The 27,732-nt window shown below is 37.9% G+C and overlaps 9 protein-coding genes across 16 annotated transcripts in view; 4 read left to right on the top strand and 5 right to left on the bottom strand.

Annotated features, from left to right (window-relative positions):
- Positions 1-39: 39 nt before the first annotated feature.
- MED23 (mediator complex subunit 23) lies at positions 40-4,556 on the top strand. Its single transcript, XM_065305201.1, has 3 exons — positions 40-560; positions 845-3,265; positions 3,331-4,556. The coding sequence occupies exons 1-3, from the start codon at positions 144-146 to the stop codon at positions 4,369-4,371; spliced, it is 3,879 nt and encodes a 1,292-aa protein (XP_065161273.1). The 5' UTR covers positions 40-143; the 3' UTR covers positions 4,372-4,556.
- On the bottom strand, positions 4,390-5,364 carry LOC135794073 (uncharacterized). Its single transcript, XM_065305217.1, has 3 exons — positions 5,186-5,364; positions 4,558-5,136; positions 4,390-4,505 (listed from the first exon to the last, which is right to left on the bottom strand). Exons 1-3 carry the CDS (start codon positions 5,250-5,252, stop codon positions 4,450-4,452), a joined length of 702 nt encoding a protein of 233 aa, XP_065161289.1. The 5' UTR covers positions 5,253-5,364; the 3' UTR covers positions 4,390-4,449.
- A 36-nt stretch (positions 5,365-5,400) lies between these two features.
- glu (structural maintenance of chromosomes 4-like protein gluon) lies at positions 5,401-10,166 on the top strand. The gene is made up of 8 exons (XM_065305198.1): positions 5,401-5,503; positions 5,625-6,334; positions 6,399-6,586; positions 6,647-6,977; positions 7,037-7,219; positions 7,283-7,645; positions 7,710-8,966; positions 9,075-10,166. The coding sequence occupies exons 2-8, from the start codon at positions 5,630-5,632 to the stop codon at positions 10,113-10,115; spliced, it is 4,068 nt and encodes a 1,355-aa protein (XP_065161270.1). The 5' UTR covers positions 5,401-5,503; positions 5,625-5,629; the 3' UTR covers positions 10,116-10,166.
- LOC135794072 (THO complex subunit 3-like) lies at positions 10,133-11,370 on the bottom strand. The gene is given in 4 exon segments (XM_065305216.1): positions 10,133-10,595; positions 10,679-11,040; positions 11,110-11,157; positions 11,159-11,370. Coding segments are annotated over 4 exon segments (966 nt in total). The 5' UTR covers positions 11,291-11,370; the 3' UTR covers positions 10,133-10,171.
- Positions 11,371-13,185: 1,815 nt separating this feature from the next.
- Positions 13,186-14,543, top strand: LOC135794070 (uncharacterized). The gene is made up of 4 exons (XM_065305214.1): positions 13,186-13,325; positions 13,388-13,464; positions 13,533-13,708; positions 13,768-14,543. The coding sequence occupies exons 1-4, from the start codon at positions 13,274-13,276 to the stop codon at positions 14,489-14,491; spliced, it is 1,029 nt and encodes a 342-aa protein (XP_065161286.1). The 5' UTR covers positions 13,186-13,273; the 3' UTR covers positions 14,492-14,543.
- Positions 14,509-15,730, bottom strand: LOC135794071 (THO complex subunit 3-like). The gene is made up of 3 exons (XM_065305215.1): positions 15,468-15,730; positions 15,037-15,398; positions 14,509-14,972 (listed from the first exon to the last, which is right to left on the bottom strand). The coding sequence occupies exons 1-3, from the start codon at positions 15,645-15,647 to the stop codon at positions 14,549-14,551; spliced, it is 966 nt and encodes a 321-aa protein (XP_065161287.1). The 5' UTR covers positions 15,648-15,730; the 3' UTR covers positions 14,509-14,548.
- A 1,814-nt stretch (positions 15,731-17,544) lies between these two features.
- Positions 17,545-24,003, top strand: LOC135794763 (cilia- and flagella-associated protein 91-like). The gene is made up of 17 exons (XM_065306150.1): positions 17,545-17,695; positions 17,758-17,834; positions 17,896-18,071; positions 18,131-18,378; positions 18,442-19,107; positions 19,279-19,448; positions 19,509-19,655; positions 19,717-20,087; positions 20,150-20,328; positions 20,589-20,642; positions 20,813-21,156; positions 22,040-22,216; positions 22,278-22,424; positions 22,485-22,855; positions 22,920-23,098; positions 23,347-23,400; positions 23,572-24,003. The coding sequence occupies exons 1-17, from the start codon at positions 17,644-17,646 to the stop codon at positions 23,916-23,918; spliced, it is 3,759 nt and encodes a 1,252-aa protein (XP_065162222.1). The 5' UTR covers positions 17,545-17,643; the 3' UTR covers positions 23,919-24,003.
- LOC135794069 (cytochrome P450 4C1-like) lies at positions 23,908-26,059 on the bottom strand. The gene is made up of 6 exons (XM_065305213.1): positions 25,757-26,059; positions 25,491-25,688; positions 25,246-25,428; positions 24,788-25,173; positions 24,207-24,627; positions 23,908-24,156 (listed from the first exon to the last, which is right to left on the bottom strand). Exons 1-6 carry the CDS (start codon positions 25,914-25,916, stop codon positions 23,993-23,995), a joined length of 1,512 nt encoding a protein of 503 aa, XP_065161285.1. The 5' UTR covers positions 25,917-26,059; the 3' UTR covers positions 23,908-23,992.
- Positions 26,060-26,070: 11 nt separating this feature from the next.
- LOC135794067 (glutamate receptor ionotropic, kainate 2-like) overlaps positions 26,071-27,732 on the bottom strand; it is an 81,802-nt gene continuing 80,140 nt past the window's right edge. For all 8 annotated transcript variants that reach the window (XM_065305204.1, XM_065305205.1, XM_065305202.1 and 5 more), the window contains 4 exons: positions 27,525-27,722; positions 26,974-27,465; positions 26,678-26,920; positions 26,071-26,620 (listed from right to left, as the gene is read on the bottom strand). In XM_065305204.1, the coding sequence (XP_065161276.1) occupies positions 26,531-26,620; positions 26,678-26,920; positions 26,974-27,465; positions 27,525-27,722 (1,023 nt within the window). In that variant the 3' untranslated portion in view covers positions 26,071-26,530. The remainder of the gene's footprint in view (positions 26,621-26,677; positions 26,921-26,973; positions 27,466-27,524; positions 27,723-27,732) is intronic.

The raw sequence follows: 27,732 nt of genomic DNA, 5'->3' as shown, positions 1-27,732 counted from the left end.
CCGGCTTGTTTTTAATAAGAATTCAGTAGTTCTGTTGACGACTTGGCGTCGAATATCAAATGATCTCTAAGAACACTTCATTAGATGATTTCAAACAAAATGAACGTGTTTAATTAACTAGTGTGCTGTGAAACTTGTGCGCAATGGGTGATAACACGATAAACACGATTCTGAACGATATTCTGAAAGTGGAAGGCATTGAAGAAGCCTTCAGTTGTTTCCTCGTGCACCGACCGGCGAACGAAGCGGACAAACTCAACGTCTACCTGCAGGAGTTAACCGGCTCGCTGAAGAACACCAACAGCGATGTGCAGGAAAATGCGGTGCGACAAGTTCTGTTTGTGGCGAGTACCAGCTCATACAGTCAGCTGCAACTGCTCATGGAGTTGCTGGAGCAGTTGATAAAGACCCAAGCATTACCAGCAAGACTTACCTGTGAGACAATTGTGAGCTATGATAAACTCACTTATCAGAATCAGGATTTCTGGCTGGAGTGTTTTGCATTGCTCAAAAGGGTGATTGACTTGGTTGAATATAAAGGGGTTAGGGAGATTATGAAAGTAAGTTTTGTTTTATTTTCATTCACATTTATTTTTATTTTGTGTACAACTTGTTTTTTTTTGCTCTTAAATGTAACTTTATCTCATTGTAACCCTGAAAATATTCTTGCTCCATGAAATTTAATGATAGGTTATGTGATTGAAAGTTAGGCAACCCAATACACACCATCACGACACTTCACTATAACTTGATAAAATGGCTACGCTGTATATTTACAAATTTTTTATATTTATTTTTCCATAATTTATAAACTATAAACAAAAACATAATTTTTTCCTTCTAGGGTTGCTGTGAACGAGCAAAAAGCCTCCCGAAACTCCTAAATGCAGGCCTCCAACCACAAACAAAAGCCCTTCTTGAACTCGCTGATAAAATCATGGATCGCAACGTCTGCCTACTCCCTGGCTACCTTCTCGTCAACGAATTACAAAAAGCCTACCCTGATTGCCCACATTGGAGACTCTCATCACTATTCTCAACATACATCGACAGTTTCCGCGCATGCGCTCAAATGGTCTCCATCGTCGGTCAGGCAGAAATGCGTCCTGTCGTAGAACACAGCGGATGTCCTGAACATCTCGTCAATCCTTGGAAATTAGACCCAATCACACTGCGTTTTACCCTAAAAGGAACCCTTCCATACACCAATGACCTTATGTCTAAACAAACCGGACTCTTAAGGTATGTCCTTGAACAACCATACAGCAGAGACATGGTTTGCGGAATGCTGGGCTTACAAAAACAACATAAACAACATTGCGCAGCCCTAGAAGAACAACTAGTTGAATTAGTTGTCCTAGCAATGGAAAAGAGTGAGATTGAAGGAGCAGACACACAAGGATTGTGGCTCCATCTATCCTCACAATTAATTTATTTTGTCTTGTTTCAATTTTCGAGTTTTCCGAATATTGTACTAGCACTACATGATCGTCTTCAAGGCAGGGATCTTAAAAAGGGACGGGATCAACTCATGTGGGTGTTACTACAATTTATATCAGGTTCCATCCAGAGAAACCCACTGAGTAATTTTCTGCCGGTTTTGAGGTTATATCAGCTGTTATTCCCTGATGATGAACCACCTCTACCAGTGCCTGATTTCAATCAACCGCAATGCACGAGACAAATGGCCATGACTTGTATATGGATTCATTTAACTAAGAAAGCATCAAGTGAAGGTCATCCTGCTTGGGCTATACCACCACGACTACGTGCACATCATGACTTTCTACAACATTTAGCCCCACCGCTTGCGATGGGTCCAGATTATCGGATAGCATTGTTATGTAATGCTTATTCTACTAATCAGGATTACTTTAGTAAACCTATGGCTGCTTTGGTTGAGACTATTCAGGGAAGTGCCAAGTCCGCAGCGCCACCTACAGCACCACTTAGCATGGCGGTGCTGGATTCATTAACGGTGCATTCAAAGATGTCGCTGATACATAGCATAGTCACACATGTTATTAAACTAGCACAGACTAAATCAGGCCTGCCGCTTGCGCCTGCGCTGGTGGAAACATATAGCCGACTATTGGTTTATACAGAAATTGAATCCCTGGGTATCAAGGGTTTTATTAGTCAGTTATTGCCGACTGTTTATAAATCACATGCATGGAACACTCTGTATACACTTTTGGAGATGTTTAGTTATCGTATGCATCATATCCATCCGCATTACAGAGTGCAGTTGTTGAGTCATTTGCATTCGCTTGCTGCTGTCCCGCAAGCAAATCAAACTCAACTACATCTTTGTGTTGAGTCGACTGCGTTGAGGTTAATCACTGGTTTGGGCAGTGCTGAAGTACAACCGGAATTATCACGTTTCCTTAGTGAACCCAAGACGTTGGTTTCAGCTGAGTCTGAAGAATTGAACCGTGCGTTAGTTTTGACATTAGCTAGAGCCACGCATGTCACCGGACCCGATGGTACTTGGTGTTTGGATTTACTTACGACGATTGCGCAGAGTACACCGCATGCATGGGCACCACACACACTGGAATGTTTCCCGAAAGCGTTGGCTGATTTCTTTTCACAGAATCAAGTCGCCAGGGAAAATAAACAACAACTGAAGAAAGCTGTGGAGGAAGAATACAGGAAATGGGCTTCGATGAATAACGAAAATGATATTTTAGCGCATTTTGGTGTGCCGGGTGCGCCGCCATTGTTTTTATGTTTGGTTTGGAAGATGTTGCTTGAAACAGACCACATTACACCTATTGCGTATAAAATCCTAGAAAGGATTGGTGCGCGTGCGCTATCCGCACATCTGCGTAAATTCTGCGATAGTTTGGTGTTTGAGTTTAGTAACTCACCAGGCGGTCAACATGTGAATAAATGCGTGGATACCATCAACGATATGATATGGAAGTATAATATCGTTACAATAGATAGATTGGTTTTGTGTTTAGCATTGCGGACACAAGAGGGTCCTGAAGCGCAAGTTTGTTCGTTTATTATTCAACTTGTGTTGTTGAAAGCGACAGAGTTTAGAAATCGTGTACAGGAGTTTGTCAAAGACAACTCGCCGGATCATTGGAATCAAACGAGTTGGCATGATCGACATCTGGACTTTCATCGGAAGTATCCGGAGAAATTTGCACCGGAGGAACAGACTGGAGGGTATCATCCGTATTTTGGCAATGTTTGCTTAAGATTTCTGCCTGTTTTTGATATAGTTGTTCATCGGTTTTTGGAAATTCAACAGGTATGCAAAAATATTTTCATAACCTATAAATATTGTGTTTTTTATTTAAATTTTCTATATTTTAGGTTACAAAAAGTTTAGAAATCCTCCTGGAACACCTCGGTTGTCTCTACAAGTTCCACGATCGTCCAGTGACTTATCTCTACAACACTTTGCATTACTACGAAGCGAAACTTCACGATCGTCCGCCATTGAAGCGTCGGTTGGTTGCCGCAGTATTAGGCGCACTCAAAGAAACCCTCTCGGAACCTTATCAAGTTTATCTAGCGCGTGATGATGTCTGGATACCTGAACTAGATTATTACATACAATTGGTAAAAAGAGTAGTTGATACAATATCAGGCGCCTCACCAGCGAATCTCACTGATTGGCGGTTTAACGAATTCCCCAACGCAGGCGCACATATATTATACACAAGTTGTGTAGAGTTAATGGCGCTGAGTGCAGGTCCACCTGCAGTAGCCAACGGTTTACTTGATGTTATCCTAAGAGGATACATCGCTATACCTACAGAACAAATCAATCAATGGATAAATGCAGTTGGGTTGTTATTATCTGCGTTACCAGCGTCCTATTGGACTGTTTTACATGATCGCCTGCTGGAAACAATTGCTGAAATGGATCCGTATGTATGGGATTCATCTCCGTTTAGATTATTAGACTTTAAAGAAACACACAGAGGCATGCTGTATAATAAATTCAGCTATATGTTGGCGCTGGCTCATTCCGTGTGGCATCATGCTGGACCGGGACATATTGCGAGTGTTCCTCGATGGGTACGTGAGCGTTTACCGGATGTTGTCCGTACGGAGGAACAGTTTCTCATGGTGTGCCATCTGGTGGGCCCGTTTTTAAACCGCTTCAATATGGCGATTGTTGAATTGACGCATGCGTTGTACGATTTATTAGCAAAGGTAGATCATGCACAGAGTAATCTGAATCACATGGAACCGATTTGTGACTTGTTGTATCATATTAAGTACATGTTTGTCGGCGATAGTATGAAGAAGGAACTGGAGGCGGTTGTGCGCACATTGCGACCGGCGTTACAATTGAGGTTAAGGTTTATTGCGCATTTGACCATAGAGGAAGTCAATGCTTCCTAACAGACATACAAACGCGTATAATGTTAAGAATAATTATGTATTTAATCATGAGGATAATTTTTTACTCAAAAGATTAGATTAATCATTGTCTTCATCTGTTTCCGAAGATGAACTTGAAGGTGGATAGTCAACAACTAAAACAAAACTTAATTAATTTTTTATAAAGTGATGTTATTAACTTCTAACCTCGTCTTTGTGCTTGTAAATCCTGTTCTTTTTGTATATAATTCGTTTGTGCGGTGATTACTGATGCACTGTCGGTGCAACCCGCGTAAATGTCGAGAACTTCTTCATTCAGTTTTATGAAAGAATGGCCCCAGCTGAATTGGTCTAGATAATGTTCTGCTATTTTTTTGTAGCCTGTTATATACATTGCTGCTGCCAGGGCTTCCACACAACTTAATTTGCATGGTTTACCATAGTTTATTGGATTGGCAGCTACTAAATATGGTAGTAGTCTGGGGTATGCTGCTTTTAATGCACCGACGGGTGTTTCGTCAATGCGTGCCCATGAGCAGTCAACTACAGCTAGACCTTTTGATTCGATTATTTCTCTGTCATTAGGACAAACTACTCCTTTTCCTGTTGGTGTGAGAACAAGACCAGGAAATTTCTGTTTGATTTTTAAGCATTTTACTAAATTCTGACGCGCTAATTTACGTCCAGAGCATTTTTTTGGGTCGCATTGGTTGAAATCCCACATTCCTACTGTGAAATTTATTTCTACATCACTTTCTTCTGAGGATTCTTCATCAGAGTTCGCCTCTAAAATGATTATATTAAGTTTAAAGTCATATTATGAGTTTTGTGTTACCTGAAGATGATAAATCACTTTCTTGATTTATGTTTAACTTATTTACATCTTCATCTAGAGTAGTCATGATGTTATTATTAATTATTTCGATTATTTTGTTTACAATACTACAGGTGCATGTAAAGTATCAGGTTAAACGTTTGTTGGGTTGCGCACTTTTTCTGTTGACAAACGCGATATGAGGAATAATACGCATGCGCCATCTCAAACGCTTCGTTTGTTTCACAACCGCTTTTTGAAGTAACGGACGCTGTGTCCTAATTTGTGAAGTTTTATTAATTAATTGAATATTTTATGTGTTTTATATTATTCTTGTTTGTAAGTAGTCATTTTCTACATCTTTTACAACTTAAGTTTGCCTTTTAACTATAAATTTACACAAGTTATAAGACAAGCAAATCTTTAAAGGTTAAGTTTTGATTATTTTGTATTTTTGAAGTTATCATGGGTAGAAAATCAAGACCGCGAGCTGAAAACGACGTATCAAGTGATTCCGACGATGAGTTAAATCTATCTGATGAAGAAGGAGCAGTAAGAGTGGATGGCATTTACATTCCGCCAGCACCAGTTCCATATTGTAGTGTTGAAAACAAAGGTCCAAGATTAGTGATCACAAAAATAGTGAACAGCTTCTTCAAAAGCTATGCTAATAATGTCGTCCTGGGGCCATTCCACAAATCATTTAATTCCATCATTGGTCCTAATGGTAGTGGGAAAAGTAATGTCATTGATTCAATGTTGTTTGTGTTTGGCTTCAGGGCCAATAGAATGCGATCAAAGAAATTGTCAGTTTTAATTCACAACTCGTCGAAATTTACGAATGTTCCAAGCGCGACGGTTTCTGTACACTTCTGTCGAATTATCGATAAAACTGATGAGGAATTCGAAGATGTTCCAAACAGCGAATTTGTTGTTTCGCGCACGGTTAATAAAGATAACTCATCGTATTATACGATTGGCAATCGGCGAGTGCACTTTAAAGAAGTGGCGGTATTATTAAAAGAGAATGGAATTGATTTGAAACATAATCGGTTTTTGATTCTGCAAGGAGAGGTCGAACAGATTGCAATGATGCCGGCGAAGTCGAATGGTAGCGATTCTGGTATGCTGGAATATTTGGAGGATATTATTGGGACTACAAGATATAAAGTTTGTATTTTTTGTGTAATTAGATGAGAAAAAACATTAGTTAATGTTTTTTTTGAATATTTAGGAACCGTTGCTTCAACTTGCCGAACGCGTTGAAGTTTATTGGGAGAAACGCACGGAAAAGGCAAATCGTTTAAAAATTGTTCAAGATGAAGTGGAAGTTCTTCGAGAACCTATGGAGGAAGCTGTGGAATTTCTTAAGCTAGAAAATGAGATTGCTAGGGAGAAGAATGTTGTATATCAACACAATATGTAAGTTTTTACATTTTACGAGTAAAATTTAGTTTATATTTGTTATTAATATTTATTCAGCTATGCTACGAAAGAAAACGCGAAAGAAGTAATCGAAGAAAAGGAAGAATTAGAAAAAGAAGTCGAACAAATGAAGAGCAAGTTGGATAATATCAGCAAACAGAAGAAGGAAAAGCAAGCCGAGTTACAAGACGTTGCAAAGAAATACGAAGTCATGGAAAAGCGCAAAGAATCTCTAAAAGAAGCATATGACTGTGCAAACAGTCAGCATGTCGAGCTGCAGGCACAAATGCAACAGATGAATTCCGATCGACACAAGTACAAAGCGCAGTTGGAGAATGAAAAGAAAAAATTGGAGAAATACCAAAAGGAACCTAAAGAAATCGAAGCAGTAAGAAACTACTTATGTAATTTGTTTCATTATAATTAATTTTGTTATTTGTGTGGTAGAAAATCGCTGATTGTGAAAAAGGAATTGAGAAGTTAACGCCAAAAGTAGAAGAACTTCAAAAAGAGAAAATGCATCACCTGGCTACAATGAAAGACCTCACCAAGGATTTACAAAGTGAAAAGGACATTTTAACCGAGGACTTGAAGGTTTTAAAGGATGCTGTCACCGAAACTAAAACAGCTGTAAGTTATTTTATTTATATTTTTATTAAATTATTTTTATTAATTAATATTATTTTTATATAGTTTACTGTAGCCGAGAGTGAATTGAAAGTGTTGACAAGAAATTCCGATCAGGAGACACAAAAGTTACAAAAACTTGAAGCAACGTATGAGGAAATTCGCACTAATATCCAACAATTAACTGATGAAACAAAGAAATTAAATTCTGTGATTCCCACTAAAGAAAAGGAACTACAGAAAGCTAATAGTGAATTACCAGGGATAAAGGCGAAAGAAGAACAATTACTGCATCATCTCAGGTCGACAAGGTCAAAAGTACAAGAGTCTAAAGCCGCTATGCAAGCCTCCTCGAGTAAAAATCGCGTTTTAGATGCGTTAATGCAACAGAAGCGCGAAGGGAAAATTCCTGGCTTTTATGGTCGATTGGTAATTTATAGTTTTTACTAACAAAATTAAAATTTAATATTTGTTGCTATTTTTTTCTACACAGGGTGATTTAGGAGCTATTGATGCTAAATACGACGTCGCCATTTCCACTGCCTGTGGTCCCTTGGACAACATTGTCGTCGATACGGTAGAAACCGGTCAATGGTGCATAGAATTCCTAAAAAAGCATGACATAGGTCGCGCTACAGTAATCGTCTTGCACTTGCAACAGCATTTATTAGACAAATGCAACACTGAAATCCAAACACCCGAGAATGCTCCGCGACTTTTTGATTTGATTCGTACTCCTGATGCACGTTTTCGCCCTGCTTTTTATTATGCTCTACGTGATACTCTTGTCGCGAATGATTTAGATCAAGGTTCGCGGATTGCCTACGGCGAGCAACGTTTTCGTGTTGTTACACTAAAAGGTGAATTGATTGAAATCAGCGGTGCGATGAGTGGCGGAGGTAATCGGGCAATGCGTGGTCGAATGGGACAATCCGTCCAGGTTGAAATCAATCCACAAGAGTTGGCTGAGATTGAACGCGAAATGTCCGAACAGGAAGGTATATTGTCTCAATTGAGACAAAAACAGAATCAATTGGAAACTTTGGTTGCAACTGTGCAGCCAGAACTTCATCAAATGAAAATTGCGAATGAAAAGATGAGTATTGAGTTGAGAGGACTTCAGAAACGTGAACCTACTGTAGTTGCCCAAATTAAGGAGCAGAAAAACAAAGTAAAACGTGTTTCGATTAATTTAGACAAAGTCCACAAGATGGAGAAAGAAGTTGAGGAAAAAAAGTGCGCTTATGATGAAGCTGCGGAGAAAGCGCAGGTTGTACAAGAAAAAGTTGATACATTAACACAGGAGATTAAGGATAAATCGCAGGGGAAAGTAAAAGTTTTAGATGGGAAATTAAAAGAATGTAATAAGAATATTGATAAGCTAAAAACAGAAATAACTCGTCTGAAAGTCAATATAAATACAACTGAAAAAAATGCGGTAAAATCAGAGAAGTTAGTTGAGTCACTGCAAGAAAGTATCAAATCAGCGGAGAATCAATTGCTGCAGATGAAAGCTAAACGCGATGAGATTGAAGCTGATGCTGCCAAGTTTGTTAAATTGATAGAGGATTTGTCGGCGGACATTTTGGAAGGCACCGGAGAGTACAACGACTTGAAAAATGACGTAAAAGAGCTGGAAAGATGCGAAACAGGGTTTAAATCTGAGAAAATCGAACTGGATCAAAAGATGAAGACGCTAAAGGAAGCTTTGTATGAGGTAGAGCAGAAAATACGCGGGTTTCAAGCAAAAGTAAGTTGAATATTTTTGTTTTATTTAAGTATAACTTTTGTTGAACATAGGGGGCGCTTGCATCGCTTTTTTAAACAGATTTTATAATAATCGTTTATGTTTTTACAGTTATCAAGTTTAAAACTTCAAGAAATCCCAACAGAAATAACAGAACCATTCAAAAAATACACTGATGAAGAACTCGAAAAGACTGAGATTGAAAAAGTCCTCAAACAAATCGGTTTATGCGAAATCCAACTCCGTAACACCAAACCTAATCTTGCTGCTATAGAAGAATATCGTAAAAAAGCCGCCTTGGCCGCCGAACGCTCCAGAGAACTCGATGAAGTTCTCCTAAAATGGCAGGCGGTGCGTGAATGCTATGACAATCTACGCGCGCGTCGCAAAGACGAATTCCTCGTTGGTTATCGCATCATCAAAGGTAAACTCAAAGAAATGTACCAGATGATAACAATCGGCGGTGATGCAGATTTCGAACTTGTCGACACCTATGATCCATTCAGTGAAGGCGTCCTACTTCGTGTGCGTCCACCGAAGAAGACGTGGAAACACATTTCGAATCTCAGCGGCGGTGAGAAAACCCTATCCAGTTTAGCGTTAGTATTCGCTTTGCATTATTACAAACCCTCACCTCTATACGTCCTTGACGAGATTGACGCGGCGTTAGATTTCAAAAACGTTTCAATCATAGCTAACTACATAAAAGAACGTACGAAAAACGCGCAGTTTATCATCATCTCGCTGAGAAACGAGATGTTTGAGTTGAGTTGTCATTTGATCGGGATTTACAAGCCGGATAACACCACGATGACTGTCACGATTGATCCGAGGAAGTTTGACGGTGAGAAACAGGTGGAACAAGTCAGAGGACAACAGAAGGACGCAGAAGTTGATTTGTCTCTTGAACCTACTGAGATGGAATCACTTTCTACAATTGGTAGTGTTTTGGCGACAACAAACGGCACTGTAATGGTTACACAAAATACACAAGACCAAAACGGAAGAAAAAGTGTACCTGCGGAGGAAAATGGATTACCACCATCACAAGAAGACATCTTCGCATCACAACAATCACGCACATCTGAAATATCTGACATAATTCCACCTTCACAGGAACAGGAACCCGAAACCAATATGGAGGTTGATTAGGTAATAATATTCGTCTGTGAACGTTTTTAATTTAATTTTTTATATACTGAACACATTTAATTGTCGCTCGACCATCCCCACACCTTCAAAGTCCCTGCGTCGCGTTTACGATCATAACTGTCTTTATCATCGCATGCATACGCGAGTAAATATTGCGATGGATGCCATGCGACTGTGAATGTAGCTGCGTCGACTGCGATGTGCGCGATTTTGTCGCCGGTTTCGACGAAACCAATGTCTATTAGTAAATCTTCGGAGGCTGATGCTAGGAGGAGACCGTCGTGGCTGAAGGATATCGTGCGTACGGGCCAGTCCATGCGTGTGAATACTTTTTTACACGCCAATTCGTTGATGTCCCAGAGGGATACTAATGCGTCGGCGCTGCCAGTAGCGAAATATTTACCGGTCGGGTCGAATTCTATGCAGATACATGTGCCGGGGTGTGCGTTCAAGATGTGTTGCAGTTCTAAGTCAGGATAACTGCAAAAATAACGATTTTTTTGTTATTTTCTATTTACTCTGATATGAGTTGGTAGGATTGAGATTAATGTGTCAAAATTCACCTTAAAATGTGGATGCATCCTTGTCCATTGGTCAAAAAGAAGAGATCACTGGTATTGTTCCATGAAATTTCATTAACTTCAAAGTTGTACTGCTCCTCAGTCTTTATCTTGTTAGTTTTTGTATCAATGAATGTCACTAAATCTTCTTTGTTGCCTACTGCAATTGTTTCTCCATTAGGTGCCCATGTTATATTGATATTTTCTCCCTTTGTTGGAATGACTGCAACACATTTTGATTGCCTGGTGTCCCAAATGCGGACGGTTTTATCGCCGCTGGCAGTGCTTAGTAAATTTGGATTTGTTTGATGCCAGCATAATTGATCTACTGAGCCTCCGTGACCTTTAAATACGGTTTCTTTTACCTAAATTAAAAGTAAATTAAATTGAGATGGTAATTTTATTAACTTTGTGTGGAGTTTTGTGTTACTTACGATGTTATCGCGGTGTAAAGTATGAATGCAGACTGATTTGTCAAAGGAGGCCGGACGCTAAGCGTTTGCCATCACAACTCCAACCGACTGAATGCACTTTTGATGAGTGTCCGGTGTAGACTTTGAATTCGTTGTGCGCTTTGAAGTATTTTTGCAGTTCGTCTATTTTTTCGGTGTACATTTTAAAAGTTTTAAAGTTTTACGATTAGGACTCACACCGTTGCTATGTTTTACTATGGTTATGTTTATGTTTATGTCTGTAGTAGTACATAATACATATAGTTGTTTACATACGCACTAGAGGGCGCAGCGATGTCGGTTTGGATATAAATGTCAGTTCACACTCGTGTGTGTGTGAAACATCACGCGATGTACATACAAAAAACGGTTGAGATAAAAACGAAAACAAACAACATGTAGTTTTAACTGTTACGTTTTCTTACGTTTTATTGATGATATCAAATATAATATATCAAATTAAATAGTATTAACGTGTGAATAAAGAAAAGTGAAGTAATTTAATGTTAAATTCATATTAATAGTGAGACTTCTTTATTGCCGAAGTATTTTAATGAATATTTATGCTTTTAAACATCGCAAATTTATAATAATTAATTTAAAAAGTCATTACAATGCATTTATTTGTATTAAATTTGAAACCAGCAAAGATAGTTTGTACGAGTTTGTCAGTAAAGATGCATTAGGTATGAAATCACGCGATGCGCGTACAAAAAAGTGAAGAGATAAAAAAGAAAACAAACAACATTCAGTTCGGAATGTTATTCTGCCGGTATTTCGAATATTATTGTTCACAACAGGTTTAATCGTGTATAGACAAGCATAGACTTGTTCCTAAATTAAAATTAGAATAATAATTCAAAAATCATTTTAATATGCACATTACTGTTTAGTATAATTATTTCTAAAATATGCAGTGTTTAGGTACTTATTTTTAAGTACTTATATTTCTTAAATGAACTGAGGAATCTGTGTGAGCAATTTATATTCGTCCTCAGTGTATTAGTTTTTTATTTGTTGATCGTTGCTGTGGGAACTCATGTTCTGCGTGCATCGATACGTGTTTTAAATCGCGAGATGGCGCTAAGATGCAGTATTTGCATTAAATTCGAGGCGAGCGTCTCTGTGTGAACATAGTGTGAATGTATCAGTGAGTGCACATCGCGCGCGTTGTGCAGAATCAGGCGATGCGCGCACAAAAAAATGAAAAGATAAACACGAAAATAAACAACATTCAGCGTGAAGTGTTTAGATTCTGCAGGTATTTCGAATAATATCAAGCAACACAATATAATAAATTTAAATATTAACTAATTTAAAAGTAAAATTAGCAATCAAATGCTAAAATCGTGTTAACATCTAATTTAATAATTTCCATTTTTACTGGAAGTATATTGCTTATTTTTTAATTATTTTAAATAATTTTTGTTTATAAATTAAAGAAGTATCTATGCATCAGTAATTTCTGGGTGAGAGTGCATTAAAAAAATTAATTTGCTTCCGCGTGAACTCATCTGTTGCTTGTTCAAATACATGTTTTAAATCGTGAGATGACGCTAGCATGCACTTATCTGCATTAAATTTGAAGCGAGCGTCTGTGTGAATATTGTTTGTGTGTCAGTGAGTGCACAGTCTATTGTCGAGGCGCGTGCTGTGCAAAGTAACGCGATGCACACCAAAAGTGAAGAGATGAAGACGAAAACAAACAACATTCCATGTGAAATGTTAAATTGGAAGGTATGTCGAATAATATAAAACATGACTTATTTATTTATGAGTGCATATTAACTAATTCATAAATTCAAACACATTTAAAAATAAGTAATAACTAAGTCATAAATTAATTATGATTCTGTAATTCTTAAGCCATCTTGACATTTAAAAGTTTTAGTTGTTTATTTAGCAGTGTTTCTTACTTTATAATAATTTTAAAGGATTTATATTTATTTAATTTAATATGCATCATCTCATATTTAAATTCTGAGAGGGCGCCAGAATAGAGTCTTCCAATATCGATCAAACAAACTGTCGCAGTGAAAACTAAACTGTCTCCGAATAACTTGCTTCAGTCGGTCTCTAATCAAATCTATCAACGCAGTGTCACAGTAATTTTACATTTTACAAAGTTTTTATTTAACAAACACTCATGACGATGGCTGCCTCACTGACTCGAAATCGCCCAAACGATTATTTCTATGGTTCGAAAATAATCATTTATTGCAATAATAAAATTATTATTTTTAAAAATCAATATTTGCAGACTCGTCGAATATATCCTCGGGTCCGAAGGACTTCTACAAACAAGCAAAGAGTTCAAAGCAAGCAATGATGTCTTATGTAAGTACTTTAAACTTTCTCTTTCTTAAAATAAACTAAAAAGAAAAAACTTAAAATAAACTTGTTAGGCAATCTGTCCAATCTTCCCATCGATGTTCTCAGACCTTCAAAACTACCCGTGTAAACAATATGTTATCAGACGCGCCGCGCCAATTCCAGCTTATGTGGAAAAGGTCCCCAAAAGCGCTGAGAAAATGTCGCGTGCATTCGTCGCAGGCTCGGATCGCTATAAATATTTCCATAAGTAAATTAATATTAAAAATTCTAAAGAATTATCATTAAAAACAAAAATATAATTTGCAGTAGCCCGATTTCTATAACACAAGTAACAAAAGAAACAGTACCGCAGTTGGATCTGAATTGTTTCTATGATATTGATCGTATACGGAAATATGAAGACCAAAAGAGGTTAATGCGGAAGAAGACGTGGAAACACATTTCGAATCTCAGCGGCGGTGAGAAAACCCTATCCAGTTTAGCGTTAGTATTTGCTCTGCATTATTACAAACCCTCACCTCTATATGTCCTGGACGAAATTGACGCGGCGTTAGATTTTAAAAACGTTTCAATCATAGCTAACTACATCAAAGAACGCACGAAAAACGCGCAGTTTATTATTATCTCACTGAGAAACGAAATGTTTGAGTTGAGTTGTCATTTGATCGGGATTTACAAGCCGGATAACACTACGATGACTGTCACGATTGATCCGAGGAAGTTTGACGGTGAGAAACAGGTGGAACAAGTCAGAGGACAACAGAAGGACGCAGAAGTTGATTTGTCTCTTGAGCCTACCGAAATGGAATCACTTTCTAGCATTGGCAGTGTACTGACGACAACAAACGGCACTTTAATGGTTACACAAAATACACAAGACCAAAACGGAAGAAAAAGTGTACCTGCTGAGGAAAATGGATTACCAGCATCGCAAGAAGACATATTCGCATCACAACAAACACGCACATCTGAAATATCTGACATAATTCCACCTTCACAGGAACCCGAAACCAATATGGAAGTTGATTAGGTAATAATATTCGTCTGTGTACGTTTTTAATTTAATTTTTTTATATACTGAACACATTTAATTGTCGCTCGACCATCCCCCCACCTTTAAAGTCCCTGCGTCGCGTTTACGATCATAACTATCTTTATCATCGCATGCATACGCGAGTAAATATTGCGATGGATGCCATGCGACTGTGAATGTAGCTGCGTCAACTGCAATATGGGCGATTTTGTCGCCGGTTTCGACGAAACCAATGTCTATTAGTAAATCTTCTGAGGCTGATGCTAGGAGTAGACCGTCGTGGCTGAAGGATATCGTGCGTACGGGCCAATCCATGCGTGTGAATACTTTTTTACACGCCAATTCGTTGATGTCCCAGAGAGAAACTAATGCGTCGGCGCTGCCTGTAGCGAAATATTTACCGGTCGGGTCGAATTCTATGCAGATGCATGTGCCGGGATGTGCGTTCAAGATGTGTTGGAGTTCTAAGTCAGGATAACTGCAAAAAAATAACATTTTTTGTTGTTTTTTTTATTTTATGGTGATAAGGTGATGAATTTTACCTTAAAATGTGGATGCATCCTTGTCCATTGGTCAAAAAGAAGAGATCACTGGTATTGTTCCATGAAATTTCATTAACTTCAAAGTTGTACTGCTCTTCAGTCTTTATCTTGTTGGTTTTTGTATCAATGAATGTCACTAGATCTTCTTTGTTGCCAACTGCAATTGTTTCTCCATTAGGTGCCCATGTTATATTGATATTTTCTCCTTTTGTTGGAATAACTGCAACACATTTTGATTGCCTGGTGTCCCAAATGCGGACGGTTTTATCGCCGCTGGCAGTGCTTAGTAAATTTGGATTTGTTTGATGCCAGCATAATTGATCTACTGAGCCTCCGTGACCTTTAAATACGGTTTCTTTTACCTAAATTAAAAGTAAATTAAATTGAGATGGTAATTTTATTAACTTTGTGTGGAGTTTTGTGTTACTTACGATGTTATCGCGGTGTAAAGTATGAATGCAGACTGATTTGTCAAAAGAACCGGACGCTAAACGCTTGCCATCACAACTCCAGCCGACTGAATGCACTTTTGATGAGTGTCCGGTGTAGACTTTGAATTCATTGTGCGCTTTGAAGTATTTTTGCAGTTCGTCTATTTTTTCGGTGTACATTTTAAAAGTTTTTAGTTTTACGATTAGGACTCACACCGTTGCTATGTTTTACTATGGTTATGTTTATGTTTACCTCTGTAGTAGTACATAATACATATAGTTGTTTACATAAGCACTAGAGGGCGCAGCGATGTCGGTTTGGATATAAATGTCAGTTCACACTCGTGTGTGTGTGAAACATCACGCGATGTACATACAAAAAACAGATGAGATAAAAACGAAAACAAACAACATGTAGTTTTAACAGTTACGTTTTCTTACGTTTTATTGATAATATCAAACATAATATATCAAATTAAATAGTATTAACGGGTTTATAAAGTAAAGTGAAGTAATTTAATGTTAAATTAATATTCATAGTGGGACTTCTTTATTGCCGAAGTATTTTAATGAATATTTATGCTTTTAAAAATTGCTAATTTATAATAATTAATTTTAAAAAGGCATTACAATGCATTTATTTGCATTATATTGAAACCAGCGAAGATAGTTTGTATGAGTTTGCCAGTAAAGATGCATCAGGTATGAAATCACGCGATGCGCGCACAAAAAAAGTGAAGAGATAAAAAAGAAAACAAACAACATTCTGTTCGGAATGTTATTCTGCCGGTATTTCGAATATTATTGTTCACAACAGGTTTATTAATCGTGTATAGACAAGTATAGACTTGTTCTTACATTAAAATTAGAATTTTAATGCATAAATCATTTTAATATATATCTACACTACTGTTTAGTATATTTATTGATAAAGTATGCAATATTTAAGTACTTATTTTAAAGTTCATATATTTCTTAAATGAAATGAAGAATCTCTGTGAGCAATTTATATTAGTCGTCAGTGAATCAGTTTTTTTGTTGATTTTGTTGCCGTGTGAACTTATGTTCTGGGTGCATCAATACGTGTTTTAAATCGCGAGATGGCGCTAGGATGCAGTATTTGCATTAAATTCGAGGCGAGCGTCTGTGTGAACATTTTGTGTATGTATCAGTGAGTGCACATCGCGCGTGCTGTGCAGAATCACGCGATGCGCTCACAAAAAAGTCTAAAGATAAACACGAAAACAAACCACTTTCAGTCTGCAGTGTTTAGATTCTGCAGGTATTTCGAATAATATCAAGCAACACAATATTATAAATTTTAATATTAACCAGTTTAAAAGTAAAACTAGCAATTAAATGCTAAAATCGTGTTAACATCTAATTTAATAATAATTCTACATTTATTGAAAGCATATTGCCTATTTATTAATTATTTTAAATAATTTTTGTTCATAAATTAAAGTGACAAGTATCTATGCATCAGTAATTTCCGGGTGAGAGTGCATTAAAAAAATTAATTTGCTTTCGCTTGAACTCATCTGTTGCTTGTTCCAATACATGTTTTAAATCGTGAGATGACGCTAGCATGTACTTATCAACATTAAATTTGAAGCGAGTGTTTGTGTGAATATAGTTTGTGTGTCAGTGAGTGCACATCATATCTATTGTAGAGGCGCGTGCTGTGCAAAATCACGCGATGCACACCAAAAATGAAGAGATAAAGACGAAAACAAACAACATTCCGTGTGAAATGTTGAATTTGAAGGTATGTCGAATAATATAAAACATGACTTATTTATTTATGAGTGCATATTAACTAATTCATAAATTCAAACACATTTAAAAATAAGTAATAACTAATTCAAAATTAATAATAATACTGTAATTCTTAAGCCATCTTGATAATTAATAGTTTTAATTGTTTATTTAGCAGTGTTTCTAACTATATAATAATTTTAAAGGATTTATATGTATTTAATTTAATATGCATCATCTCATATTTAAATTCTGAGAGGGCGCCAGAATAGACTTTCCCAATATCGATCAAACAAACTGTCGCAGTGAAAACTAAACTGTCTCCGAATTACTTGCTTCAGTCGGTCTCTAATCAAATCTATCAACGCATTGTCACAGTAATTTTACATTTTACAAAGTTTTTATTTAACGAACACTCATGACGATGGCTGCCTCACTGACTCGAAATCGCCCAAACGATTATTTCTATGGTTCGAAAATAATCGTTTATTGAAATAATAAAATTATTATTTTTAAAAATCATTATTTGCAGACTCGTCGAATATATCCTCGGGTCCGAAGGACTTCTACAAACAAGCAAAGAGTTCTAAGCAAGCAATGATGTCTTATGTAAGTACTTTAAACTTTTTCTCTTAAAACTGAAAAAAAAAACTTAAAATAAACTTGTTAGGCAATTTGTCCGATTTTCCCATCGATGTTCTCAGACCTTCAAAACTACCCGTGCAAACAATATGTTATCAGACGCGCAGCACCAATTCCAGCTTATGTGGAAAAGGTCCCGAAAAGCGCTGAGAAAATGTCGCGCGCATTCGTCGCCGGCTCGGACCGCTATAAATATTTCCATAAGTAAATTAATATTAAAAATTCTAAAGAATTATCATTAAAAACAAAAATATAACTTGTAGTAGCCCGATTTCTATAACACAAGTCACAAAAGAAACAGTACCGCAGTTGGATCTGAATTGTTTCTATGATATTGATCGTATACGGAAATATGAAGACCAAAAGAGGTTAATGCGGAAGACGCAAGGGAAAAATGTCAAAGTACAAACGATTTATAGAGAAACCTCGGCGCAGACTTCTCCATGGCAGCCGGATTACACTGTCGTTCAGGGTAATCCGGAGTTATTAAAATTAGATTTTTTAAAATGGGGTAAGAATAATCATATATAAACAATATAAAGCAAATGTTAATATCATAAATTATAAAAAAAAGGTGAAGGCCTGCCCCCTGGAACAGCAGAAATAGAATTCATTGATAGAATGCGCAATAAACACAAATGGGAATCAACTTTCCCGGAAGGTAACACCGCCCGAGATTTCAAACAGAAACGCGATATGATTGTCGAATTGAATCGTATCGAATGGGCGAACCGCGAACGCGACATTGAATTAATCCAAGCATTACGTTTAGAACTCTTAGAAAAAATGCTTAATGAAATTCACGAAAAAAGTAAATGTCGCAATGAACAAAAGATGCGCATGTTTGTCGATATGAAAATTGCAGAGAAACAGGAAAAGATCGCCAAGGTTCAAAAATACGCCGAGCGTGAAAAACGACGATTACGGTTACAATTCGCTGGCGTTTTAACCCGCTACGGAAAAGTGGATATTTTCGACGAGCATGCGAATTATAATTCTGAGTTGTATTGCCCATTGATGAGAAACGGGACGAATCCAAGATACAAACATGAGGAACTCTGCAAATTTACTAAATTATACAAACCACAGTATTGCAATGTAGAGAATTATAATTCCATACCGAATCATTTATCGTCGATGGCAGAGCTTGGCGAAATAAAACTAGGTGGTACACGTCTTTGTATAAAAGAAACAAAGTGGACGCTGCCTGTACTCAAGAATTTGTACGAAGAGCTTAAAGGTAAAGCGTGTTTTATATTAATTTTCTACTTCCACTTAAAGCGCCATTTTGTCCACGGTTTCGAGACACTAAAAGTGGCACTTTAATCACGGATGGCCAAATGCGTGACTAAAGTACTTTAGCGCACTAGATACTTATTATACTGTATGATTTTATTGTTTTATGGGTTAGAATTGCGCGTTGAGAGGCAGCAACATCCTAATCTACGTGTTTGTATCCAAATACCACTTAGTGCTATACCCACACCGGAAATTTCGGATGCTACCGATAAAAATCCAGCACTTAATACTGCTGCAACTTTCCTACAGAAAATTCTACGCGGTCGTGCTGCACAAAACAGAGTAAAACAAAAACCGATTTATTGCATGAGTAAATAATAAATATTTACTTATTTCTTGCAGATATTTATTGGTCGTGAACGTTGTCATGAATTAATCGATGAACTGCGTGGTAATTATGCTCTGCTCAAAGGAGATGTGTGTAAGAAGGCGCGTATACGTGAAAAACGCCGAGAGGATCAACTTAATGCAAACAGATGCATGTCAAATGTATCAAGGATCAAAATTTTCTTAATTTTCTTATTAATTATGATGTTTTAAATGTATATAGATGAAAGCATTGGAAGGTTCCCTGCGGAAATTAAGCGGTTCCGTGACCGGTACACTTTTGGACTTCCTCAACAAAGATTTACAGCGCTTGCGTCGAGAAAGAAGGGCACACGCGTTGATTCTCTTAGTAGACAGATTGCGACAGATCAGGGAAGCGGAGGAGGCCGGACGGAGACAGAAAGAGATTCGCCGGCGAAAGGAGCACGACGAGATGTTCAAACAGGTGGTTAAGGTGCATCAGGACACGGTGGATCTTTACCTGCAGGATATCATCACCGAAGGCATGCAATTTGCGTCCGAGGAGAAAGCCAATGAATATGTGCAAACGATGTTGTTGAAAGCTGATCAGGAACAGGCCGAAATGGAACAGAAGTTTGTTATTTACAACAAAAATTCTGCGGGAGTTTTATGTTTTTATTCTGTTTTATTCGCAGTACAAAAGAATCGGAAAGGGAAGATTACATCGCAAGTATGGTTCATAACTTTGTTATTCCGGAGGTGGAGAAGACTATCATCCGGGACCGTATGAAACAACAACAGAAATTAGATCTGCTTAATGCGCATGAGGAGATTTATAAATTTTTGGATACTCTGCCCAAACCGGAAGAACAAGGTAAGTTTTTAAATTATGTTTTTACTTCCATCTTTAAAGCGCCACTTTTTCCACGGTTTCGAGACACAAAAAGTGGCACTTTAATCACGGACGGCCGAAGCCGTGACTAAAGTATTTAACGTAGAAATAGAGAGGAAGTAGAAAAAGACCGTATGCATCACGTCGCTAATCGTGGTTTAAGTGACGTTTAGCGCATTTGATACTTAACATACTATTAAAATATTGATTTTGTTTAATTTTTGTATTCTTTTTAAATGTAGAACTTTCTATTGAATCTTTCGAGACCGCCTCAACATCCCAACAAAAAGTAATCGGTAAGTTTTCCTTTTTCTGTTTTAACTACTTGCTCCACAGTCATTTGTTTCGCAAGTTATAAACAAGTCACTTATATGCTACATTTCTAACACGCCGCCTCGCATATAAATTGCTTAATTTGCATGCGATTGCGAAATTGGTGTATTTGAATGTAAATCTATGTGTGCAGAGGAGGAGCAGATCAAAAAAACACAGGAGACCGAACGCCAGACTGTCATCGAAGACATCCGCGCCATCTTGGACGACTTGGTAGCGGTACCGTATCGTGAATCAACATTAAAGCAACTTATTCCGTGCTCGACGCCGGACGAACCAGACGACACGTCAAGCACCACAGAAACTGTGTATGAGGAAGAAGGCAGAGAGGAAGGTGAGGGTGATGAAATGGACATCGAAGAGGAGGAGAAGTATGAGGCATTGGAGAGTGAGGTTATAAAGTCCGAAGATGAGGTTGATGAATTAGTCAATGAGGAAGAATCGTACGGTGAGGAGGACGAACAAGAAGAAGAGTTGTAAGTTTTATTTTCTTTAAAAAAAATTAAATCTTGAAAATTCACGGGAATCAGTAACAAATATAAAGTCATGAGACATTATTCACGTACTTCCAAGATAAGATTAATGCCATTCTTGGATTGCAAAATGGCGTCGTTGTAAAGTACTGGTTTATATTGCTCGCCTTCCGGTAGACTTACTTTAAAGTTGCGTAGAATATTAATCACACTGGCCCGGGTCATCAATTGCCCATATTTGTAACCTAAAAATATTTTTTAAAGTATTTAATCAGTTCAATGGTTAATAATTACCTATGCAGTTTCTTGGTCCGGCACTGAACGGAATATAAGCATACGCGTGTCGATTTCGACTGTTTTCCGTACTAAATCGCTCCGGGTCGAACTTTTCCGGGTCCGGGTAGTACTTGGCGTTGTTGTGCATCGTATACATCATCACCTGTATGGTAGTGCCTGCAGGGATGCGCAATCCTTCCAGCTCAACGTCCTCTTCGATCTGGCGCTCGATAAGCGGTACGGTCATATAGATTCGCATACACTCTTTAACCACACGGTCCAGATATTTTAACGCGGTGATATTGGCGCAGTTCACTTCAACTTGTTTTCCTTTGGGCATTACCGTGTAGGATTCTTCTACCAACGCGGCTTGCACGTCGGGATGTTTTGCTAATTCATAAAGGCAGAAACCGATGGTTGAAGAGACTGTATCGTGACCCTAAGAATTAAAAAAAAGTATTTTTTATGTGTTTAATAATAATATTACCATTTTTAAAGCGTCACTTTTTGCACGGATTTAAAACACGAAAAGTGACACTTTAACCACGGCCGTGACTAAAGTACTTTAGCCACATTTGTAACCGTTGCACTTACTGCAAACATAAATGTAGAAACTTCTTCGCGTATCTCGGCGTCAGATAGCACATGTTCTACGTGTTTGTATCCAAATACCACTTAGTGCTATACCCACACCGGAAATTTCGGATGCTACCGATAAAAATCCAGCACTTAATACTGCTGCAACTTTCCTACAGAAAATACTACGCGGTCGTGCTGCACAAAACAGAGTAAAACAAAAAACAAGAATATTGCATGAGTAAATATTAAATATTTACTTATTTCTTGCAGATATTTATTGGTCGTGAACGTTGTCATGAATTAATCGATGAACTGCGTGGTAATTATGCTCTGCTCAAAGGAGATGTTTGTAAGAAAGCTCGTATACGTGAAAAACGCAGAGAAGACCAACTTAATGCAAACAGATGCATGTCAAATGTATAAAAGGTGAAAATTCTTCTTTATATTTATTAATTAAGTTGTTTTAAATGTATATAGATGAAAGCATTGGAAGGTTCCCTGCGGAAATTAAGCGGTTCCGTGACCGGTACACTTTTGGACTTCCTCAACAAAGATTTACAGCGCTTGCGTCGCGAAAGAAGGGCACACGCGCTGATTCTCTTAGTAGACAGATTGCGACAGATCAGGGAAGCGGAGGAGGCCGGACGGAGACAGAAAGAGATTCGCCGGCGAAAGGAACACGACGAGATGTTCAAACAGGTGGTTAAGGTGCATCAGGATACGGTGGATCTCTACCTGCAGGATATCATCACCGAAGGCATGCAATTTGCGTCCGAGGAGAAAGCCAATGAATATGTGCAAACGATGTTGATGAAAGCTGATCAGGAACAGGCCGAAATGGAACAGAAGTATGTTATTTTTCCCAAAAAAATCTGCGGGTGTTATATGTTTTTATTTTGTTTTTATTCGCAGTACAAAAGATTCTGAAAGGGAAGATTACATCGCAAGTATGGTTCATAACTTTGTTATTCCGGAAGTGGAGAAGACTATCATCCGAGATCGCATGAAACAACAACAGAAATTAGATCTGCTTAATGCGCATGAGGAAATTTATAAATTTATGGATACTCTGCCTAAACCGGAAGAACAAGGTAAGTTTATTAATATTTTTTTTACTTCCACCTTTAAAGCGCCACTTTTTCCACGGTTTCGAGACACAAAAAGTTGCACTTTAATCACGGACGGCCGAAGCCGTGACTAAAGTATTTAACGTAGAAATAGAGAGGAAGTAGAAAAATACCGTATGAATCACGTCGCTAATCGTGGTTAAAGTGACGTTTAGCGCACTTGATACTTAATATGCTATTATCGATTTTGTTTAATTTTTTTTTTAATGTAGAACTTTCTATTGAATCTTTCGAGACCGCCTCAACATCCCAACAAAAAGTGATCGGTAAGTTTTTCCGTTTCCTGTTTCAACTACTCACTCCAAAGTCGTTTGTTTCGCAAGTTATAAACAAGTCACTTATATGCTACATTTCTAACACGCCGCCTCGCATATAAATTGCTTAATTTGCATGCGAATGCGAAATTGGTGTATTTGAATGTAAATCTATGTGTGCAGAGGAGGAGCAGATCAAAAAAACACAGGAGACCGAACGCCAGACTGTCATCGAAGACATCCGCGCCATCTTGGACGACTTGGTAGCGGTACCGTATCGTGAATCAACGTTAAAGCAGCTTATTCCGTGCTCGACGCCGGACGAACCAGACGACACGTCAAGCACCACAGAAACGGTGTATGAGGAAGAAGGCAGGGAGGAAGGTGAGGGTGATGAAATGGACATGGAAGAAGAAGAGAAGTATGAGGCATTGGAGAGTGAGGTTATGAAGTCCGAAGATGAGGTTGATGAATTAGTCAATGAGGAAGAATCGTACGGTGAGGAGGACGAACAAGAAGAAGAGTTGTAAGTTTTATTTTCTTTAAAAAAAATTTAAACTTGAAAATTCACGGGAAATAGTAACAAATATAAAGTCATTGGACATTATTCACGTACTTCCAAGATAAGATTAATGCCATTCTTGGATTGCAAAATGGCGTCGTTGTAAAGTACTGGTTTATATTGCTCGCCTTCCGGTAGACTCACTTTAAAGTTGCGTAGAATATTAATCACACTGGCCCGGGTCATCAATTGCCCATATTTATAACCTAAAAACAATTTTATTTAATATTTAATATTTTTAATGGGTAAAAATTACCTATGCAGTTCCTTGGTCCGGCACTGAACGGAATATAAGCATACGCGTGTCGATTGCGACTGTTTTCGGTACTGAAGCGCTCCGGGTCGAACTTTTCCGGGTCCGGGTAGTACTTGGCGTTGTTGTGCATCGTATACATCATCACCTGTATGGTAGTGCCTGCAGGGATGCGCAATCCTTCCAGCTCAACGTCCTCTTCGATTTGGCGCTCGATAAGCGGTACGGTCGTATAGATTCGCATACACTCTTTAACCACACGGTCCAGATATTTTAATGCTGTGATATTGGCGCAGTTCACTTCGACTTGTTTTCCTCTGGGCATTACCGTGTAGGATTCTTCTACCAACGCGGCTTGTACGTCGGGATGTTTTGCTAATTCATAGAGGCAGAAACCAATGGTCGAGGAGACAGTATCATGACCCTAGGAATTAAAAAAGTAATTTTTATTCGTTTAATAATAATATTTTTTAGTTCCACTTTTAAAGCGTCACTTTTTTCACGGGTTTAAAACACGTAAAGTGACACTTTAACCACGGCCGTGACTAAAGTACTTTAGCCACATTTGTAACCGTAGTACTTACTGCAAACATAAATGTAGAAACTTCTTCGCGTATCTCGGCATCAGATAGCACATGCTCTTCATCTTGCTTGTCCAGCAGCAAGTCAAGGAACGACCTCTTGGGGCGTTCCTCAAACTCGTCGCTGTTTGAAGTATTCGTGGTAGAGGTTTTGGAATGCGTCGCACGTTCGGCTTTCCGCGAATTGATAACTTGGTTCGTGAACGATTTCATGCAGTCGATGTGCTCGTCCTGCCGCCGCCCCAGCGCGCTATTGTTGAACACGATGGGCGCGCGCAGTAGGACGGAAAAGAAGCGCGTCATGTGGATATCCAAGTAGCCCTTGAGGGCGCGCACGTACGAATGCTCTTCGTTTGCTTGCGCGTTGATACTGTGACGCATCGCGCTATCTAAACCCAAAAAATCAAAAATAAATTAGAAAAAAAAAACATAAAACTTACATTTTTAGAGAAAATACTCACCACAAATAGAATCCAGAGCATATAGTTTGATAAAATGATCAATATTAATAACTTTCGACTGTTTTGTTTTGAGAATTTCGATGAGAATGTTTAAATTTTTGGCCATGAATTCTGAGTAATCTTGGAGACACTTGAAGTGGAATGTTGGCGTGATGATTTTGCGATGTTTTCTCCAGTAGTTACCTTTATGCATAAATTAAATAACTTGTTTATTAAATTATTTACTTTAAAATAAATTTACTTACCGCTGCTATTAATTAGGCCATTGCCTAACCATTTAATCAACAAGTTATAATTCTCCGACTTTTTAATGTGTCGCGTTGAGCTTAAAATCACTTCGATATGTTCTGGCCTTGAAATAACCAAAACCTTCTCAGGGCCCATAACCAAACGGAAAAACTCACCGTGTTCTTTTGCCAATTTCAATTGTAGCTCAAAAACATCTACATCAACATTTATTTATTAATATTTTAATTTTAAAATTAAATTAAATTATTTTTTAAATATTTACCTTTTGGTGACGGCGAAAATCCAAACAAATGTGCATTTCCAATTAATGGTAAAGTCTTCGGGCCTTTAATCTTATAAAAATCAGCATATTTCTGATCGTTGAGGAACTTCTTCACCACAAATAATGCCACAATAATTGTAAATAACACCAACACAAACATTTTATTACTTTAGTTCTGTAGTTCTACTCTGGTCCAACACTTTCGAATGTATCACTTCAACTGCTTCATATTATATTCTTAAAACTTGTTTTTATTGACACGCAACCAAAACAAAACTGCATGTTAATATCAAGGTTAACACAAAGTCGTCTCGCAACATTTAGTACTCGTTTTATTCAGTTACTTCTGTGTTATAACCACGTAACATACGAATAATTTATGACTTAATCCGTGTAATTTTAAAACATTTATCACAATTACCTTTTTGTCTGATTACATGTGACAACAATGTACATTTTTATCATTACGCTATGTTTTTTCCTATCAAAGGTGCTATATTACCGCTTAATTTAAAGTGTGTTTGATTGTTTCGAAACACTCGAACAGTTGCCATGATGATGATAATTTTTAGATGACTTGCAATCGTGGAAAAGGACGGATGAATCGACGATTACAAATCACCTAATTTAATTGTTTAATAACAACAACTGTTCTTTTTTATTTAGAAACAATCAAAATAATTTCTATTTATTTTTACTTTAATATAGCATATACGAATAATTTTTATTCTGCCCTATAAGATATCCTCCCTTACTTTGTAAGGTAATGTAAATTTATGACAAACTGTCATAATTGTCGTATGATCCACGGTGTTCTTCATGGATGTGATGATGGAATTCGATTGGTAATGGCAGCGTTCCAGTCTTAATAAAATATTTTTATTTTAATGTAATTTGATTATTTAAATTTATATTGCTTACCAATTGTTCATCGGGACATGGATGTGCTGCCAATCCATTCGTAGGTGGCATGCGCGCTGGTGGCAGTGGTGGATGTGGTGGAATCTCAAGAGTGGCGCCACCTACGTATGTTGCGCTCGGCAGACATTTTGAACACTGTCTCCTCAAAGCAGGTCGTTGACGTGATCCTCGACATCGCAGTGCAAAACACAACTCGCCGCCCATTTCAGCGCACAGAGATTGATGTGGTGTTGTAGAAGATCTCTTCAAATCAAAATAATTTTATAAATTTATTAAAAATTATTTGTTTTGATTACCTTTTCGGTAAGTGCAATCTTTTTACTATTATAGCAAAATTCAAAGATGGCCACGATGACAGCGAAAGCCAGTCCACACAATAAAACAACAAAGATGCCTCCAATGTTGTCTACACCCAGGGAATTCGCCTTGGACTCTTTGCCTTTCTCATTTCGCGTGCACGTATCCCCCGAATTCTTCCACCATTTATCGTAGAGCATTTGAATCTCGCCCTTTTCCTGCAGTTCGAGGATAGCGAGCGAGATTTTATCGCGCCATGGACTGCCCATTGGCGTAGCGATACCGTATCCTTTCGTATCTAGTAAACCACCGATTTGCGTGAGGTTGCAATCACGCTGGACGATGTAGTCTAACATGGTTGACTCCATCAGGAAAGCGTAGTTACCATCCAGGACCTTAGCGATGCCTTCCTCATATGTGGGAACAAAAACTGAGGGTTTCCGGTTTTCCATGAATCGCCACATTTTTTTGTAGGTTTCTATCATGGAATCCTTTAATTTTAAAATTTAAATAATTTTTTTATAAAATAATTTTGTTAGGTAAATCGTACCCGGAAGAAAGTCATTGTTGAACCGCTTTCAAGAGTACCGTAGGGGATCTCGGTCTGCCCGGCCAAGTCCTCTGCGTTCTCAATCGGCGTAATCATTCGTTCCACAGTGAGAAATGCGGCTAGATTCGCTGTGTATGACGAGATAATAATCAAGGTGAAGAACCACCAAATCCCGCCGACTATGCGTGTAGATGTCGCCTGTGTATAC

The sequence above is a fragment of the Atheta coriaria genome, unplaced genomic scaffold, assembly GCF_025399875.1.
Source record: "Atheta coriaria isolate IRGN ID8LTWV9N9 unplaced genomic scaffold, Caltech_Dcor_3.1 hic_scaffold_6_pilon, whole genome shotgun sequence".
Taxonomy (NCBI): domain Eukaryota; kingdom Metazoa; phylum Arthropoda; class Insecta; order Coleoptera; family Staphylinidae; genus Dalotia; species Dalotia coriaria.
The sequence above is the reverse complement of the archived record's forward strand: the minus strand, read 5'-3'. Positions and strand labels throughout refer to the sequence as shown.

Coding starts and splice junctions, on each gene's coding strand:
- LOC135794073 (XM_065305217.1), bottom strand. CDS start 5,252: ATGACTACTCTAGATGAAGATGTAAATAAGTTAAACATAAATCAAGAA. Junction 5,137..5,185: donor AAGTGATTTATCATCTTCAG/GTAACACAAAAC, acceptor TAATCATTTTAG/AGGCGAACTCTGATGAAGAA. Junction 4,506..4,557: donor TTTACAAGCACAAAGACGAG/GTTAGAAGTTAA, acceptor GTTTTGTTTTAG/TTGTTGACTATCCACCTTCA.
- MED23 (XM_065305201.1), top strand. CDS start 144: ATGGGTGATAACACGATAAACACGATTCTGAACGATATTCTGAAAGTG. Junction 561..844: donor GGGTTAGGGAGATTATGAAA/GTAAGTTTTGTT, acceptor TTTTCCTTCTAG/GGTTGCTGTGAACGAGCAAA. Junction 3,266..3,330: donor GGTTTTTGGAAATTCAACAG/GTATGCAAAAAT, acceptor TCTATATTTTAG/GTTACAAAAAGTTTAGAAAT.
- glu (XM_065305198.1), top strand. CDS start 5,630: ATGGGTAGAAAATCAAGACCGCGAGCTGAAAACGACGTATCAAGTGAT. Junction 7,220..7,282: donor TCACCGAAACTAAAACAGCT/GTAAGTTATTTT, acceptor ATTTTTATATAG/TTTACTGTAGCCGAGAGTGA. Junction 7,646..7,709: donor CTGGCTTTTATGGTCGATTG/GTAATTTATAGT, acceptor TTTTCTACACAG/GGTGATTTAGGAGCTATTGA.
- LOC135794763 (XM_065306150.1), top strand. CDS start 17,644: ATGACGATGGCTGCCTCACTGACTCGAAATCGCCCAAACGATTATTTC. Junction 22,856..22,919: donor CAGGCCGAAATGGAACAGAA/GTATGTTATTTT, acceptor TTTTATTCGCAG/TACAAAAGATTCTGAAAGGG. Junction 23,401..23,571: donor ATCCCAACAAAAAGTGATCG/GTAAGTTTTTCC, acceptor CTATGTGTGCAG/AGGAGGAGCAGATCAAAAAA.
- LOC135794070 (XM_065305214.1), top strand. CDS start 13,274: ATGACGATGGCTGCCTCACTGACTCGAAATCGCCCAAACGATTATTTC. Junction 13,465..13,532: donor AGCAAGCAATGATGTCTTAT/GTAAGTACTTTA, acceptor TAAACTTGTTAG/GCAATCTGTCCAATCTTCCC. Junction 13,709..13,767: donor CGCTATAAATATTTCCATAA/GTAAATTAATAT, acceptor TATAATTTGCAG/TAGCCCGATTTCTATAACAC.
- LOC135794071 (XM_065305215.1), bottom strand. CDS start 15,647: ATGTACACCGAAAAAATAGACGAACTGCAAAAATACTTCAAAGCGCAC. Junction 15,399..15,467: donor CTTTACACCGCGATAACATC/GTAAGTAACACA, acceptor CTTTTAATTTAG/GTAAAAGAAACCGTATTTAA. Junction 14,973..15,036: donor GGATGCATCCACATTTTAAG/GTAAAATTCATC, acceptor ATTTTTTTGCAG/TTATCCTGACTTAGAACTCC.
- LOC135794069 (XM_065305213.1), bottom strand. CDS start 25,916: ATGTTTGTGTTGGTGTTATTTACAATTATTGTGGCATTATTTGTGGTG. Junction 25,429..25,490: donor TGGCCTAATTAATAGCAGCG/GTAAGTAAATTT, acceptor TTATGCATAAAG/GTAACTACTGGAGAAAACAT. Junction 25,174..25,245: donor TGCTCTGGATTCTATTTGTG/GTGAGTATTTTC, acceptor TTTTGGGTTTAG/ATAGCGCGATGCGTCACAGT.